Source organism: Cavia porcellus, unplaced genomic scaffold (assembly GCF_034190915.1).
Source record: "Cavia porcellus strain 051 isolate PalLab524CR breed Dunkin Hartley unplaced genomic scaffold, mCavPor4.1 scaffold_23, whole genome shotgun sequence".
Lineage (NCBI taxonomy): Eukaryota > Metazoa > Chordata > Mammalia > Rodentia > Caviidae > Cavia > Cavia porcellus.
In genome coordinates, this window is record NW_026947506.1 from 20,660,230 (window position 1) to 20,678,613 (window position 18,384).

Below are 18,384 nucleotides of genomic sequence, written 5' to 3' on the forward strand. Positions count from 1 at the left end.
GAATGTAGTATGGAAGAACAGAGAGAAGGTGGGATATTTATATGTAAAAGGAACTGGAGAAATCTTCACACATGTGCAAGTGTTGGGGGCTGAAGATGTGTAGAGGAGAGAGATAGGGCATTTAGGGCAGTGCTGTTTTCCTGGAGAGCTTGGGTGGTGGAACTGATGCAATAGAGAATTCAGTTCATTTAGTGGGTGTGCTGAGAAGTGCCTGAGATGTCTGTTGTGTGAGTTTGCACTGATTCTGCAAATGCTGGAGAGTTCTGGAAAGATTTTAAGTAAGTTCACAACATATTTGCATCTGTATATGAAAGTGATTATTTTAGTATGTTTTTATGATTTTTATTAAGACATGAGATTTTAACTGCTTCTTTTAGAAAGAAATAGATTAGTATAAACACTGTGGAAATCAGTGTGGAGATTCCTCAAAAAATTAGGATTAGAGGTCCCATTCAACCCTAGTATCTCCCTTCTGGATATCTTCCCAGAAAGACTGAAAAACATCACACCACAGTGACATATGCGCAACCACAAGGTTCAAAATATACAATAGTCACTGTGAAATGGGAGGAAACTGTTCAATAAAAAGAAGAAACTAAGATAGGAGAAAAGAGAAAGGATAGAAGGGAAAAGAAAAAAAGTACAAGTTAGTTATACCACTAGTGTCACTTAGTTCACTGAATAGGAAAGGTTGTGCTAATATTGATTGAAGTAATTTTTATGCCCATATTTTGTACTTGAGTGACTAAAGATAATGTTGTGTAATTTATTAACAATTGTTACTTTTTCATTATTTTGTTGTGAAAATTTGTTTTACCTTTTCTTCTTAATATTAATAAATAAAGTAATAAAAAAAGAAAGAAATAAAGGAATTGAATAGCCCAAGCAATAGATAAATGGTAAATTGAGCTCTGTGATAGAATAACAGTTCAGAACCGTTCAAGTTAATATTGCCATTGCCCTTGTTCATTTTGATTTCCTTTTAAAATTGCGTGAGTTCACATTGATTCTTATTTGAGAATATCCTGGCTTTAGCTTTTTTTTTTTTTTTTTAAGAATTTTAATTGGTCATAGTTCAAAGTAGAATTTGTCTTGTTCCTTGTTTTAATATTTTAGTGATTTTAAGATTAAGAGCATTAACAATGATAAGAATGCAAATATTTGTCATGTAGAGTTCTCCCTTTGTGGGACCAATACTTCAATTGAGAAATACTTAGGCAAACTGAAGAGGTGTTTTAAAGTTTTGTATTTTTGAAAGTGTTCTATGGATTTCTTATCATGGTTGGTTATTATCTTGAGAAATTCGTGTCCATTTGAAATTACTTATTTATTTTAATTATAACCTCTCTTTTATGCATGCTCACTTGTTAAGAATTTTTCTTTTGGTTGAGAGAGAAGAAAGGAGTCCTGGGTACCAGGGCTTTTCAGTATGATATTATCTGTCTTTATCTATGTGGGATCATTCTTCAAGTAAAACAAAAACAAAAGCCTGGATGAGAAAATGAGAGGAGAGTGGAGAGAGTGAGCAGGGAAGAAAGAGAACGAGTGTACGGATGTGTGCGTGTTCTGGTGGTGAAGGCTCAGTGGGCTTCTGGCACATTCACAGCGTTTATCTTCAGTGACTTCATGACGTAATCCTTTTAGAAAAAAGCATTGCTACTTTAAGGAAGGTAAACTTAAAATAGGCAGAAAATCATCTTGAACAGCGAAGAATTCACACAGACGAGTTCTGAAAGGCTTTTCATAGTTAACTAAAATCTCAAAAACACTTTGCTTTGGCAAAAGGGTGACTTTCTGAATGTGTGTGTGTATATCTTTGTTCTGTTAAATTTCATCTTTCTGTCTCTGAAGGAATTTTTTCCTCTCAATTTTTTTCACATAATTTCCCTGGTAAGGAACAGGGTCATTTAGAGATAGCAATTACCATTTTCTGACTGCTTCCCAGGGGTCAGACAGGATGTCTTTCTGTTATGTTAATCTCTGTAAGGGGCTGGGGATTTAGCACAGTGGCATAAGCACCTGCCTTGCAAGCAGGCAGTCGTGAGTTCGATCCCCGGTACCGATAAAAAGGAAAAAGACAAAAATAAAGCTCAATTCTGGGGGCTGGGGATTTAGCTCAGTGGCATAAGCTCCTGCCTTGCAAGCAGGCAGTCATGAATTTGATCTCTGGTACCGAAAAAAGACCAAAAAAAATAAATAAATAAATAAATAAAATAAAATCTCTGTAGCAGCATTAAGCTATAATTCTGCATACTGCTGCTTTCCAGATAAGGAAACAGAGAGCTGCCAGGACCAGAACCAGGACACTGTAGACCTGGCCTTGAGTTGTAGCTTTACCATTAGTCTGACAAGCTTGTTGACCTCAGCAGCAGCTCCCTCCATCCACGGCTCTCCCAGCACCCTCTGGACTCAGCCTTTTCGTAACACACTTTTTTTGTGTGCGGTTCCTTCTGCTTTTATTTCTTTGGTTGCCTGACAAACTCTTTTCTCAACTTGTAGGACCTACATGTCTTTTTTCAGAAGTTTTTCTTGATTCTTGCATACATGGTTAATCATGCTCCCATAGCTTTTAAAATTATTTTAATGTGTCTCTATTCTTATAATATTTAACTTGCGTATCCAGTGAGCTTTCTCCCATCCAAGTACTAACCAGGCCCAACCCCGCTTAGCTTCTGAGATCTGACAAGATCAGGTGCGTTCAGAGTGGTATGGCCGTAGACTCAGTGAGCTCTCTGAGAATAGCATCTATGCTTTTCTTACCCTATCTTGACAAGTGTTCATGGAATTTGTCAAATAGAGAATGTCATTAAAACTTGCATGACCATTATATCTGACTATATACCTCACTCAATATTTTGTAGGTACAAGTGATACAACATTTAGGGCCTTCGTTTAAACTCTTATCATTGCATTCATATTAAATCTATCATGTATAATGCTAATTTAATGAATGTTTACAATTGCTTTATAATGTTATTAACCTTATTCACAGTGTAGGTAAATATTGTGATAAACAGCTTAGCAAAACACACGGAAATGGTTTTTGTAAAGCTGTTAAAGTTTGTTATTAGAATGAAACACAATAAAATGTCCAAAGACAAGTTCATGGGAAGGGTTAGTATGTAGACCCAATTTTTATTTTCTTAAGTGTTAAGGGTATAATTAGTCTCATGGAGTTACTTATTGAGCCAATACTTGGATAATGGTTGAGAATTTGTGTTACTTTACTCTGGTACATAATCTAAAATACTAGCTATTTAGCTCAACAATATGCATTCTATTTGTTGATTGCCTCTTTTGCTTAGGCTTTTAAACTTTATATATTTATTTATATATGCCTAAGGTTTTAAACCAAGAATCTAATTGGATATTGAATTAGGCACAAATTAATTTTAGAATGTTCAGACAAAAAAGAAATTTGAAAATCAATAATAAAGCATTGTGTTTTTAGGGTTTTAGTAACTGTAGAAAATCAGAACTTGGGTCTGTGTGAACTCTCGGCTGTTAAAAATGATTTTATGTCTATTTTAAGTTTTTTTTTCCCCTTAAAACATCAATGCTTTTTTCCTAACATGATAAGTAATGAAATCACTGAAGATATGCTTGTGAATGTGCCACAAGTCCGTCTAGTCTTTCATTCAACTAACTACGAACTATTAGCTAGACAAATAGTAGTGTGTATTTGAAAACAATAGAGGTAGTTTCATTTGTATGATATAGTGGTGAGTACAAAAATGATACTTCTGGCAAGTTTACAGCCTTACAAGCTTTAGAAATCCATGTGCTAGATTTTTAAACTTCTTTACTAAAATTTCAAACTATGTTTAAACAGCTATAGTGAGATGGATTGAATTATTATTTATGAAGGACTTAACCATATTCAATTCAAACAGGTTTGTTAATGCAAATGTATATAAACATGCTAGAGTTTTAAAAAATTTAATTTAGTTTTTTAGTACATGTATAAAGTGCATAATGTTTAAACTGCTTGCAGGAAGTTGATGCATGCACATTATACATCTTAATTCCGTTTTCCATCCCCTTTCCTTTCTTTTGCCTCTCTCCCTTCATCTACCCACCTCTTGGATCCCCCGTACCTCTACTTGTTTGAAGTACATAATGTTTACATTCCTTGTCTGGAGTAGGTAGGTAAATGTGCATCTCAAAGGCATTATCTATAGGAATCCTACTCTGAAAATTTTTGTGTCTTCATAGCAAGCATATCATTTTTGAGTTGGATTTGTACTACAGATTAATGAGTTAGTGTTTCAGTTTTTCTGTAATAACTAACAGTATTTTTTTTTTTTTTTTTGCTTTCTATTCAATAAATAAATTGTGCATAGAAAGGAAGTTCTAGGGACTTTTGTATCTCCTTGCTGTTTCCTGTTTGCCTCCCTATATAGATGTTTTTCTTGTGATTTTCAGACTTGGAGAAGGATCAAATATTGACAGCTGCATGATGTAGCGCAGTATGTGCTTACACAGATCATGTTTGCAGTTCTTCACTTGTATTTTTACTTAGTGTACAAAAGAAATATAAGCATAGAGAGATTCAGAGAACATGTAACATGCTGAGTGAGAGAGGTCTTCTGTGTGTGTCACTATACTTTCTCTGCTGCATGAATCCCCAAAGAACAGAGAAGTGGGGGAAGGTATGATCAGGAGTGCCTGTGGTGGGGCCTCTATTCCCATAGAAATGAAGAAGAGCCTGTGCTTTGGGCCATGCATGGTGGAAGAACTTGTGAGCCTGGAGGGGACAGGACCTCATTTTGCTATGCATCAGTTTAGTGACTTGAATACACCATAATTTAGTAGAGAAAACAGTGAATCTTGTAATTGGTTCAACCTGTTATGCATCGTGTTAAAACTCTGACTACATGATATTTTAACACCAGGAAGTGAGATGCACTATTTAATAAGTACTCATTTCATGAGACTACCGTAACTAGCTTTCCAGGATCCATCCTCCATCTCCAGAGAGACAAACATTTTTCTTTGCCTTTCAAAATAAAAAATATACTTACTTCCAAAATCCTTTTAAAATTGTCTTAGTAGATGCTTTCTCATTTTGTTCCTAGGTATTTTAAATATTGTCACAGTTATTTTTCTCTTGTGGACAAGATTAATGAAATAAGCATGTAATTTCTGATGAAATCTTTAATCTTCTTAATTATTTCTACTTTAAAAAAATAATGATTTTTTTCCTAAAGTTTAGGCATAAGTTTTGAAGAAACATTGTTAAAGTATTTTCATTTTCTTAGCTTGTTGCTGTTGTATGTTGTGTTCTTTGGGCAAAACTTGATCGATCCCTTTGCACAGCACAGCAAACCTGACTGCTTCTGTATCTTTTCTGACTGTTCTTCTCCCAGAAATCCTTGTGACTTTTATCTTGATTGCTGTTCTCTCTTCTCACTCTTTGCAGACCAGGATGTGCCCTATCTCTGCTGTGACACCTTTCCCAGAACTGTAATGAAACTCTGATTTTCTGTTACACACCATTTCGATTTTGTATGTTATTGTGTGCGGTTTTTTAAAAAATAGATGTAAGTTTTGTCTCCCTAGGGTTTAGTGTGGAGCTAGACATATCTTGATTTGAATATGAATTCTGTCACTTCCTCATTCTTTAACATTAGAAAAATGATTTAAGCTTGGTTTTTGTCATCTCATGTGTAAAATGGGACCATAATTTTCAGAATTATTAGAGTATAACTGATATGCTTGTTGAGTATTTAGCACAAGGCTAGGATTATAATAGGAGCTCAATAAATGGCAATAGTAGTATTGTTGTTTTTCTGTATTTCTTACAACTTCTCATGTAATATCAAGTGTGTATGGTAAGAACTCTGGGTATGGTTCGTGGCTATGCCATTGAAAAGCTTATGACATCTCACTGATTTTATGAAGGCTTCCTGTTGACTCTGTTCTGTCAGACCTTCATGGCTTTCTGGGGTGTTCTTTCTATTATCATTGTTTGGAAGGGCAGCTGTTGCTGTGTATTCTGCTGTGGTTTCCAAAACAGTGATTTGAAAGTTACATTTATTATATTTTTGAGCAGTGTTTTGGGTTGATCTCTACATTTTTCTAAACATCAGCGGCCAACATTGTGATAAATAAAGCATTTTTCACATATTTTAAATGGAGAATGTGAAACCCACAGAATGAAATAGCCAGTCTGAAGTGTAGATGAGTAAAGTATTTTGCCCTGCTTACTTCAGCTCATCAAACATTTATTAATGTATTGCCTGTGTGCCAGACATTTTATAGCTCCTGGATTTACAAAGATGAATGAGACAGACTTTCTGCCTTTAGTTTAGTCTAGAGTTGTGGTGCCTAACCTGTGACATGCATGTTGTTGTGTTCTTCTTTTAAGAAAAAGGATCTTAATGTATGAATCCTTTTTTCTCAACTGAAACCTCAGTATTCAAGTGTAATTGCAGTATTGGCACTGTGCGATAAGTAAGTGAGTTTTAGATTGCGGTTTGGCAATCATTCTCTAAAAGGTTTGCCATCATTGGTCTAGAGTTAACAAGAACCACAAAGCCAGATCATTTCAATAGATGTTTTTCTAAGGTGGCAGTGAAGATGGGGCTCTGTGGAGTTGCAAACAGGATGATCAGAGTGGAGAGTCAGGAACCTCAACTTAGGACATATCTGGAAGGAAAAATAAGTTGATCCACTTGATTTAATAAAACAGAGAGTGAGAGAGAGAGAGAGAGAGAGAAAGAGAGAGAGTGCATGCCTGAGTGAGTCAGAGATCCTCAACTCCAAGTGACCACCATAATTACAGAATTTATTACTCGCGAAGTACAGCATATGTGAGGCTGATCCACTGGCTGTGGCAGAGCGGCCCATGGCTTGCTCTTAACCCTGCCCTTAGAAAATAAAGATGGCCTCTATTGTTTGGACCTTATTGTCCTCACATATTACTCTCCACGCAGTAGTAGCTTTTCCTCTGGTTCCAGCTGAAGTTCTGACCACTGTACCTAGTGGATGCTAGTTGGTTTGCCTGTCAGGGCCTGCCATCAAGCTTGGAATGTCAGTCTTACCCAGCTTCATAGCTGAGCACTGGAGGAGAGGAGGATTGATGACCAGCTGGAAGCTAGCAAGTGTTCACTAGAAGGTGAAAGTATTTTTTTTTTGTGTGTGTGTTTGTTTGTTTTGTTTTTGGGTTGTCTTTTATTTTTGAGAAAGGAAACAGTATAAGCAAATTAGAGAAGTTCACATTTTCATGATTTGTGTGGGGAACAGCAAGTAGTTAGCATGTAACATGAGGCTTTGATAGTAATTATAAAAATAATAATGCAATTGAATATTTACCATTAATGGTTCTATTTTCCAAAATCTCTTTAAGTTCTCATAACAAGTTACTATGGAAGGTACTCTGTGTTGCAGATGAGGAAACTTGGGCTTTTTCAAACCCAGATTATCTGACTTTAGAGGAAGCTCACTTTGAAGCTACTTTGAAGGTACTTTGAAGCATCTGAAGTACCCTGTATTGCTAGAGTTCAGGAAATAGACTCTTCTACCATGTTCATGGGGGCCAAAGTACCAAGTTTCTTTGGAATTCAAATTTTTGTTGGATCAAGGATTGTTCACTGGATTACTGCTCTGCTGGACATGTAGCTAACTGGAATTGTAAAAGTTAACCAGTAAAAAAAAAAATAAGGAATCAAGCTTAAAAGAAGACAGTTTATTTGAAGAATAGGAAGTGGAGAAGGAGAAGATGTAGACAGTTACTTGGCAGAGTAGGGGACATCACAAGGGTGAATACTGTGGGTTTTTGTTCTCAGCCTTCTTTTATCAAGACTGCTGTCTTCCTCATGTGGGCACCTGGAATTTGTAATTCAATTGGCCCTGTGGCTGTCTTTGACCTTAGCCCAGGTACCTTTGCCTACATTCTTTTTGGCCCTTTGATTCCTTTCTGTCATTTTGTGATGGATAAATAAGCAAGTATGTGGGGAGCCTTATAAGAGGGCATAGGTAGGAATTAAATAAAGTAATATAGTAAATAAAATAATATAGTACCTTGCAGTAATATATTGGTCCTTGAATGAGAATATACATATAGTACCACCTTAGTTCATGAACTTAATTTGTTCCATGATTCTGAAATGATGTTCATGCTCATGTGGGAAAGATGGCTGTGGTCATGGTTGTCACCTAATGTAGAGTTTACAAACAAGAACAAAATTTTCCAGATGTTTTTGTTGGGAACCACATTGTTCATAAACAAAAGCTTTCATGAAGCAGGGTAGCACTATATATGTATAAATATATAGGTTTATATGTTTATATACTAAATAAGAATTCTAGGTGGCTGCCCCTTGTCACTTTGCATTTTATTGGGTGAGGGGGGCCGGTTTACCTTGATCTTTCATGTTTCTAGCTACAGGTCTTTTGTCTGCCAACACTTCCTGATAAATTCTTATGTTGTGCTACCTGGTGTCTTCTTGGGTCTAGTTTCTCTCTTTTATGTTTGTCTTTCTAATTGCTTGAGTCTAACTGGTGAGGCAAAAACTACCTTTAGTAAAACTTTCTATTTCTTTAATAAGGGTTAATGAAGCCCTATGTCATTCTTTTCCCTGCTTACCACACTCTTTTCTTACATTACCTCCTTTGAGGTGTCCGTTCAGTTGATGTTGCGTAAATGGGTGACAGCCTATCTGCCTTCTTTAAGCTGCTAGCGGGCAGAGGATGGAAGTCTTTAGCAGGAAGAGTTGTCCAATGGGCCTTGGTGGAATCTTTGGCATCTTTACTATGGGTTTTATCTGCCTGAATACTTGGAGTTTGGCTGTTTCCAACCTAGAGTAAATAAACTTTACCAAGAGATTAAAGTTTGTATGACCAAAGCATGAGGACTAGAATGGAAAGGTAGACTGGGGAAGGTGCCATGTCAGACACTTTTCTCAAGGGATTGGAAAAGCAATTGCCATCAGCTGGCGCCTAGACCTATCAACAGGTGTTGCTAGAAACTGGCCTGCAGGGGTCAGTGATTTAATCCTTTCCCTTTCTATTTCTAACTTATATTGCTATCACTTTTGTATATCTGTAACTCACAAATGTTCAGCAAAATTTTGTTTTTATTTGTGAACTGCATTGGGTGACTAACATGACCATGACCATTTTTTTTTTGCATGAATAGAAATGTGGCCATCTTTTCCAGAATTGTGCAATGAATTAAGTTTGTGAATCAAGGTACTGCTACAGTCCTCTGCAGGATGCCCAAGACTAAGTTAAAGTGAGACCTGTGTTACTTAAGATTAACCTCTTTTTATATACATCAATGAAGTTAAGTCCCCTCAGATACTACTTTTGGAACCATATGTAGAGCCTCTCAGCTTCTAACATGGAATAACTTTTTAGTCCATTATTTTTATGACATAAAGAACTTTTATCCAAATTTGTCATCCTTCAATAGGGTGTCACTGAAGAATGCACCTGTCCTTAGGTGCACCTTGTTAGTTAGTGATGTCCAGCCTTTATTGTTAGTGTGCCATTGCCTGGGCTGCACAGTATTTGAGCATCTCTGTGTGTTGTAATACACATTACATAAGCACAAGCCTTGTGGAACACGAGTAAGGGAAGCCAAATTCTTGGGCATAAAAGTTTATCACCATAAATAACTTTAGCCTGAAAGTCACCAGTATGATGAGATTTCTTTTAGTATTGTATTCTTGAAAACTTGTACATTTGGAAACATAAATACTATACTGTGAGGTTAGCAATAATTAGTTTCACTGCCATATACAAACATTTTGTGTATTATCTACTTGGTTTTTAAAATTTAAGGCAGAATTTAAATTTCTAATAGGTTTATAGGGTGTGACCACACTGATGAGAGCTAAGGAACATCTTTAGAGGTCTCATACATTTTGGAAACAGTGTCACTGACCACAAATTGACTTGTTATACAATATGTAAGTGTATCATCTATACAATAAGAAAATGTTGAAAGCAAGTGGATGTAAATCATTAAATGGCAGGACAGCAGTGTGAGAGAGATGCCAGATTTTGGTGATTTTGCATGTTTAAAAATTAGGTGTGTATTGTACAAAAGAGAAGACCTATTAGTCACTTTGTATGTACTAAACATACGTAGTTTTAATTCCAAAAGTGTAACTTTATTTATTTTTGGTACTGGAGATCAAATTCACGACCTTGTGCTTGCCAGATAGTTGCTTATGCTGCTGAGCTAAATCCCTGGCCCCCAGAAGTATAACTTTAAAGCTTAAACACACACCCTGAGTTGAAATAATAGTTTATTTCACCTATTAGAAACAGCAGTAGACACACTTTAAAGCCCACATTTGATTTAACTTTTTAAACTCAATTTTAGTAATCAAAAGTTTAATACTGGAAAACACTAGAAACTAGGTACAATATAGAAACAGTTTTGTAAAATCTAGTTTTAGAAGTTTATCCAGAAGTATCTTATAATAAGAAAATCTTACTGTTAGATATAGAAAGTTTAACCTTTTACATATAACCAACTGAAATATAATTTATTTAATAACTGTTGAATATGGTACCATTAGACACTGGGAAAAACTGGGTAAATCATCCATCCATGGAAGAAATGACAAATCTGGTCCAGACTACTACTTTTTCAGCAAAGTGGGGAGATCTATCCAGCAGTTCTTCTAAGCCAAAGGGGTCCTCATTTAGTTATCTTAATGATTTTTTTCAAATGACTCACAAGAACCAGATCATACTCACTAACACATTATTTTGGACAATGGAAAACTTGAGTCGTTGTATACAGGGAACAATAGATATTATATTTTTAAATGAATTTTTGGTATCATTTGGATTGGTTGACAGCTTGGGTGGAAACATGTCATAAATTTTAAAGACACTTTAATGTTTATTTATTTATAAGCCCAGTTAAATTGTAGACTGAAATGTTTGAATGAGTTTGGCTATCCTGAGAACCTATATAAACCATTTTTCCATGGAAATGTTAAAAAGATCAAAAAATGAAAAGAAAATTGTTGAGCTCAAGCACAGCAGCTTGAGGTATCATAACTGGCTATTAGCACAAATTGAACAGACAGATGGACAAGCACACATGAGATGTTTGCTTTTAAACCATCTTTTATGAGTTATGCAACTATTATTAGTGTATGACATAACCCGTATCTGGGGCTGTTACCAGCCCTCTCTCCATTGTCTTCCCAATGTCTTATGGCTGCAGCAGCCTCGCTAACCTCCATTCCGTTGTACTCAGCTGGAAGGGAGGGAAAAAAGGGGAGCACACAAGGGGCCTCTGTGAGTTGTGCTTTTTTCTGTTAGAGTCCCATGATTCAATTTCTTCCCACTGGCACAAGGAATGGTGGTTGGTCCCAAAGCAGCTAACTGAGGAGTAGGTATTGAGATATCCACTTGGAGTTGTTTCTAAGACTAAAGAACAGTTGGACATAAGCCACTTCAGCCAATTTCCCCTTTTGGTAAAAGAGGTCTAATTGGCAGATGGTATGTAATTTAGCCCCCCCCTCCCCCCATCATCTCTGTTGGTTTCCTCGGGAGTACCTTGTGCAGTAAAAGATTAGGGTATTTTGTTCCAGTTTTAAGAAGGCACTGCAGGGGTAAGTGTGATGGAATAGTTCAGTGGCTGGTTACCATCTGGAGAAGGAAGGAAGAGAAAGACTGGGTATGAAGGTCCCATTGCATCCCTGGGCATTCTTTTGATGCAAAAGGAAGCTCCCCTGATCCTTAAAGAGATGGAATGTCGTCCATCTCACTGAGAAGTCCAAGTTCAGCCTTGAATTCCCTTCCTAGGTCTCTTTACTACTGTTGGGGCTCATCCATGCTATCTATACCTGTCCATGAACTAGGAGCTAGCTTTCTCTAATTGTATCTTTTTCTCTCCTCTGAGAATTGGATCAGTGCCCTGGTGGTACATTCTGTGCCTGTAGTAATGATGTTTCTCTGCATCTCAGATAGGTCCCTGAAGCTCTCTGGCCTTTCTTTTATAAAGGGCTCAGGGTGGCTGTTAAAGCCACATTCCAAAGTGAATGTAGGACTATGTTTTTTTCTTTCTTTTGTGAATGACAATGCATTGGGGCCGTGCTGGGACTGGAAAGTGAGCAGATTAGCTCTGCCCCTGGGGTCAGTGGGCAATGTGGCACAGTCATGCCCTGGTGTCTGTGGGTGAATGGGTACAGCTCCCCAGTTCTCAGGGGATTGGATGAATGGGCACTGCTGCCGACTTCTGGCAGGGCATGGTCTAGCAGATCCCCTGGCTCAGTTCCTAAGGGGTTGGGTGAATGGGTGCCACTGCCAAGCTTGGCAGGGGATTCACTGGGTTTGTCTTTTTAATTTTTACACCAAGCTCCTAATTGAGAAGTTCTAAAACAGCAGAAAGAGAAACCCCTTGGCACATTGTTTACTAAATGGGCTCTACTTTCTCTTGAGGTTACAAATCCTTGGGATAGGGGATTAGTGACAAAGCAAATGGAAGGTGAGAGGGTGGAGATAGGAGGGGGTCTGGTCTGGGCCTCAAGGCAACCTCCCTCAGCAGCAGGACAAGCCTAGGTTTTATTCAGAACACATTCTGAAGATTTCTGTGTCTCACAGATTAAAGTCTGTCCTCATTGTCCAGTAGCCACAAATTACACATTAGCGAGAGTACATATGACAATTCCTCCCCATCTTACACTCAGAAATGATGAGAACCAGAGCTAAGAGGGGAAAGAACAAGGGAGTTGAGGCCTTTGGGAGTGGGAAAGTAAGAGAAAGGTAAACTCTTTGGTTCTTTCTTGGTTCAAGTCTACTGACTTTCCCAAGTGCCACTGATAGCTTCAGCTAGCTCCTGACTGCCAGTTGAATCTGCACAGATTAGTACATGATCCCAGCCACTCATAAAGGGGCGCCATGGCATCAGGTGGCTAGAATTTATGGTCTTTGATTAAGGGAACAGGATTAAAAGAGAAGTTTAGAAAAGCTCCCTTACTAAAACTCTTTTTAGGGTCTGTCTGTGATCTTTTGTAGAAACATACCTTCAAAAAAAGAAAAGAAAACATGGCAGGAAAAGATTAGAAGAGAGAACAGTGAAAGAGGGTTTTTCTCATCATATGCTTGAGGTAAGTTAATGGGACAGTTTGCCCAGGTGTCATGGCCCTAGTCTTGTAAGACAAGAGCTGGGAACATCAGAGCTAAAATTGCCCCCCCCCCGCCAACAGAGGCTCAAATAGGAAAGGAAACTGAGGCAGCTAAACTCCCCGATCACAGAGTAGGGATCAGCCAGACTGCCCCAGTAAGCCTTATCCATACAGAGTTAACAGCAGCTGTGCTTTCACTTTATTTGGCTACAGAAGTCCTGTGTTTCATCTGAGGCGTATTGCTTTCTATATGGGCTAGATTCTGTTACATCCTAAAACAGGTGGCATGCGTGTGTCAGTGGGCTGTTTATTATCCTTCAGAGCTCTAAAAGATTTGTCATCCCTGTCCTAGAGGTGTAACATTATTTTTCAGTCCCTGCCCCAAACCAAGCAATGACCAACTGGAACCCCAGTGCAAATAGGAAAGGTCCCTATACTCTCCCCAGTCTCTGAAATATGCACATCTTGAAAGAGCCCTTTGGCTTCAAGAGGTTAAAAGAGCCTTCCTTTGGTTCCTGTTGAGGGAACCAAATGTTGTGTCTAGGGGTGCATGCTGTATCACTGCTCTGCTGTAACACTCAGCTAACTAGGATTGTGAAACTCAGCACCGATAAAAAAATTTAAATGAACAAAGTTTAAAATAAAAGATGATTTATTTAAAGAACAGAGTGAAGGAGAAGATGTAGACCGCTACTTGGCAGAGTAGGGGGCATCATAAGGGAAAAGACTTGTGGGTCTTTGCTTTCAGCCTTCTTTTATCAAGACTGCTTTCTTGCTTATGTGGGCACCTGGAGTTTGTAACAATTTGATGGGTCCTCTGGCTGTCTTTGACCCTAGCCCAGGTACCTTTGCCTACATTCTTTTTCATTCATTGAGACCTTCCTGTCATTTTGTGATGGATAAGCAAGTATGTGGGGCGAATGTCTTAAGAGAGCAGCTTAGAGTTAGAGATTAAAGGGTATATCTAATGCAGTAATATATTGACTCTAGTGTGAGAACATACATGTACATATACATGCACATATAAACGTATAAGTGTGTGTCTTGTTATATACTAAATAAAGAGTTGTGGGTGGCTGCCCTTTATCTCATTTGCATTTTATGGGGTAAGAGGGCTGGTTACCTTCATCTTTCATGTTTCTATCTGTACCCTCCTCTTATAATGCCAACTCTTTTTGATAACCTTTTTAAAATTTTTATTTTAAAGAGGATAAAACCAGTCAAAACAGACCAGTGTAAAAGATACAGGATTTCAAAACATTATGAAATCAATCATAGTTACCATAATGTGTTTTGATGTCTTCAAAATGGCTGCAGATAACTTTGGACATAATAAAATTCAAATAGAACAGAATAGAATAAAAACAATAAAAATGAAACAATGAATGGAACAAAGGACTTCAAAACAAACCTGTAGTACATCCAAAATTGCTACCATAGTACATCTTGCTATCTTTGAAATAGTTGTTCCTGCCATAGATTTTACATAATCAAACCAAAGAGAATAAAACCCAACCCAACAAAATAGCAGAAGCAATACAAGACCATAGGGAATCAACAATGGCTGCAACCCCCAGAAGGTGATCCCCGTTAGATGTTACACTGCATACCACTATCCTCTGAACCTGTGATCAGACCATCGGCCATAGACCTGCAATGTTACTGAAACACCGAAGTACCACAGGCATCCAGTTGCATTTCACCTTCTTGGGCTATCATTGTAGCCTGTGTTTCTGCCCGTGAGCCCATTGCTTATGGAGGTTAGGGAGGGGGCTTGGTACTTCTTGTTTGCCAGCCTGTGTGCCAAAAGGGCTGGGGTCTGGCTGATTCAGTCCAGTGGAGGCCTGTGCATGGTGCTGGATCGTAGACTGGGCTTGCTTCCTGGTGTGGCCTTCTCTCTACCCCTGGTCTGCGAATGGTGCTAATTTATGGGGAGAGGCTGGGGTCTGTCTGTTCTAGTCTGGCGGTGGCCTGCACGTGGCACTGGTTCCCAGACAGGGCTTGCTTGCTAGTGTGGCTTTGTTCTCTCTTCTTGATAAAGTTTTATCAAGAATTTGATCAATGTTAATTGTGTTTCCTGGCAGCTTGCCAAGTCTTGGTTTCTCTAAGTCTTTCAAATTGCTTGAATCTAACCCCAGAAAAAGCTGCCTTTCATAAGATTTTCTGTGAATTTCTTTAATAAAGGTTGATGGGGCCCTATTTTATTCTTTTCTCTGCCTATATCCTATTTTCCCTGTATTTTCTTTAAACCCACTGCTAAAGGCAGTGGTCTTGAAGCTTTAGCATACGCTCAAAGATAGTGTCTGCTTGTCAAAACCTTGACTTACTCCAGAGTCAGTAGGTACATATTGGGACCATAGGATTTGTCTTTCTGAGAAGTTCCTGGATGACACTGGTGCTGATGCTGCTGGCCTGGGGCCACATTTTGTGGACCGCTTCTTCAAGGACTTTTTGAGACTGCAGATTCCTGGTTCAATGATATCACATATTAAAATGAACACAGCTTTTATTTGTACTGCTTGTAAGCACTTACGCCCTTACTTCTGGTTATCATGATATCTCCCTCTCTTTAGATCAAGGTCATTACAAGAGTGTTTAATAATACAAAATATATGTAAAAGTTTTACTTTTCTACAAGTATATAGAAGTACATAGACAGAATAATGGAACCCCTCACCCCGTATTTTTACATGTGCAATCAGCAGATGTAACTGTACACGTATCCACACACATACTTTTCTTTAATAACTCTTTGAAAGTACATTGCAGATTTTTCACCAGTTTTCCCATAAATCCTTCAGTACATTCCTCTCAGAACATTCTGTTACATTATTACAATACCATGAACACAATTATGAAAATTAATTATGATGCATTACTATTATTTGCCATGTAGTTATATTGAAGTTTCTCATTTGTCCCAATGTCTTGTATAGCTGATTTTTTTAAAAGGGGTAGTTGTTAGGATTCAGTCAAGCAAAATCAAATTTTAAGATGTAGCAGTGATGGACAGTGGTTCTTTAGGCTTAGGTAGATGCTACATATTTAATGTAATATAGACTTGATTGATTTAACATATATGATACTGTGTCATAGGAAATAACAACAGCATATTTTAAAAACTATACTATAATTACTACTGATAGATTGATAAAAAAACTAAAACCAGCTCATAGTTTAGGGCAGTCAGGAATTACTACTTTTTGTTTCCTATACTGCTGAACACTGTGATTTTTACAGGACTTATTAAGACAAGTGCATAGATGTGACCTGTTGTTTGTGTGTTTTGTGTATGTACTGGGTGCTTGAGATTGGATCTGTGGGCCCGTGCATACCAAGCACGCCATCTGTCATTGAGGTGCACCCCAGCCTCTGTCTATTATGTTAACTAATGTCTGTCATTTTAATGCATGAGACTGGCAGAATGAAGACTGCAGTTCAATGCAGAAGTCTTTGTTACATTTCTGAATTTGGAAGAAGTGAAATCTTACAGTTATGATTGTCCTCAGGAATTATCTTGAGCCAAGAGATTTTAGCATATAGTAAATAATAAATATATTTAAAATGATAGACATCTATTGAATAATTAAAAATTGAGAAATAAATGTATATTTTAATCTGATATGTATAATAACCTGATATATAAATAACCTGATGGCTCTATTCGTTATTCAAAATTTACTTTGGAGGTGTCCCTTGTGGAATAATTACTTATGAATTGTATATCAGTCAGTGTGTATTAGAGAAACAGATATAACTCAAGATATACAAATATACGAAAATAAACAAGATTGGCTTACAGTGGCCACCCACAGAGTTGGATTTGGGAGGGTGCAGAGGGTGTTTGCACACTGGAGACCAAAGGATTTAGTCAAAAGTCTGGAGCTCACTGCCCCATCCCAAGTAAATCTGTATCAAGAGGCCAATGGATTTGTAATGAAAGGCTGAAGAGTCTGTGCTGGAAGGTTGGAGGATCTGTATCGGAAGGTGGATTCTGTGGTGGAAGCCAGGAAATGACATTCAAGGTGAAGGCAAAGACTGGAGCTCCTTTAGAGAAACAGAAACAGATGTGTACTCCTTTTGCCCTTTGTACCATCCAGGCAACAAGCCACCCTAGGACGGGCCTTCTACCCTAGGAGGGTGGAATTGCTGAGACCATTTAGTCCTTGCTGAGTCAGGTTGACACCGTCAGTCAACTATCATAGATACGTTTGTGGTAAATAGTGATAAATGGCCACATACTTAGAAAAAGAATAGATTATTTCTTCTCATTCTTCTTTAGGTCGAGATTTAATCTGTATCCAGTCCATGGATGGGATGCTGATGGTGTTTGAGCAGGAGAGCTATGCTTTTGGGCGATTTCTCCCTGGTTCTCTTCTGCCTGGCCCTCTTGCTTATAGTTCCCGAACAGATTCCTTCATTACTGTCTCTTCCTGCCGGCAAGTGGAAAGTTACAAGTAAGTTTGTATGTTAAATCTTTGGGATTTTACTGGTATATGAATTCTTTTTCACAGACTTTGAATATCACAGATGAATAACATGCTGGTTTCTTTGATAAATGTACTGTGATAGCTTAATACATATCATTTTTTAAAATTTAAAATATTTGGAAGGCAGTATAGTGTAGTGACTTGAGATGTTTGGGGAGAGAAAGTGCTGGGTTGGAGTCCTGATTTTTACTACTCTATAGCTTTTTGATGATCAGCATCCTTATCCAACCTCTATAGTGCTCATTTTGACAGGTGTGTTACAAGGTTTAAGTAAGTGTATGTCAAGTTGTTACTCCTTAGAAAATGTTCAGTAGTTGTTGGGTTTGTTGCATGATGCAATACATAATAACAGTGTTAGATGAGAAAAAACAGGTAGGGAGATTCATGTATGGAATTATTTTATAACAAAAAATATATAGGACATAAAAATATTGGCAAAAAATACAAATGTTATGAATGCTATGTTATTTTTTAAAAGAACAATTCACAGTAAAAATGAAATCTGAAAATGTCCCTATGAAAACTATTGACTCAAAATTCTTATTAACATTAGTAAGTTGTATTTGAGAGAGATAATTTTTTCCTCCATCAGCTAACTTCCAATAAAAGGCAAGGATTTGTGTTTCATTGACAGAGAGAATGCAGGAAAGAAATCCATGCTAGGAAAAGAAATAGAATTGGAAGCTTTCAGTCTTTAGTTATTTTATTGTTATTTTGTGATGGCAGCTTTTTAGGTGTTTTTTTTTTTTTTTTTTTTTTTTTTTTTGCTACATGATTTTCCCCACAATAGGGAG

The 18,384-nt window shown here is 37.5% G+C and overlaps 1 protein-coding gene across 17 annotated transcripts in view; it reads left to right on the forward strand.

Annotated features, from left to right (window-relative positions):
• The window catches only part of Bbs9 (Bardet-Biedl syndrome 9), a 395,959-nt gene that overhangs the window by 71,613 nt on the left and 305,962 nt on the right, over nt 1-18,384 (forward strand). For 16 of the 17 annotated variants that reach the window (XM_063233878.1, XM_063233880.1, XM_063233877.1 and 13 more), the window contains one exon: nt 17,383-17,557. In XM_063233878.1, the coding sequence (XP_063089948.1) occupies nt 17,383-17,557 (175 nt within the window). Of the gene's footprint in view, nt 1-12,995; nt 13,083-17,382; nt 17,558-18,384 lie in introns of those variants that run through there. The other variant, XM_063233890.1, reaches the window with a different exon arrangement.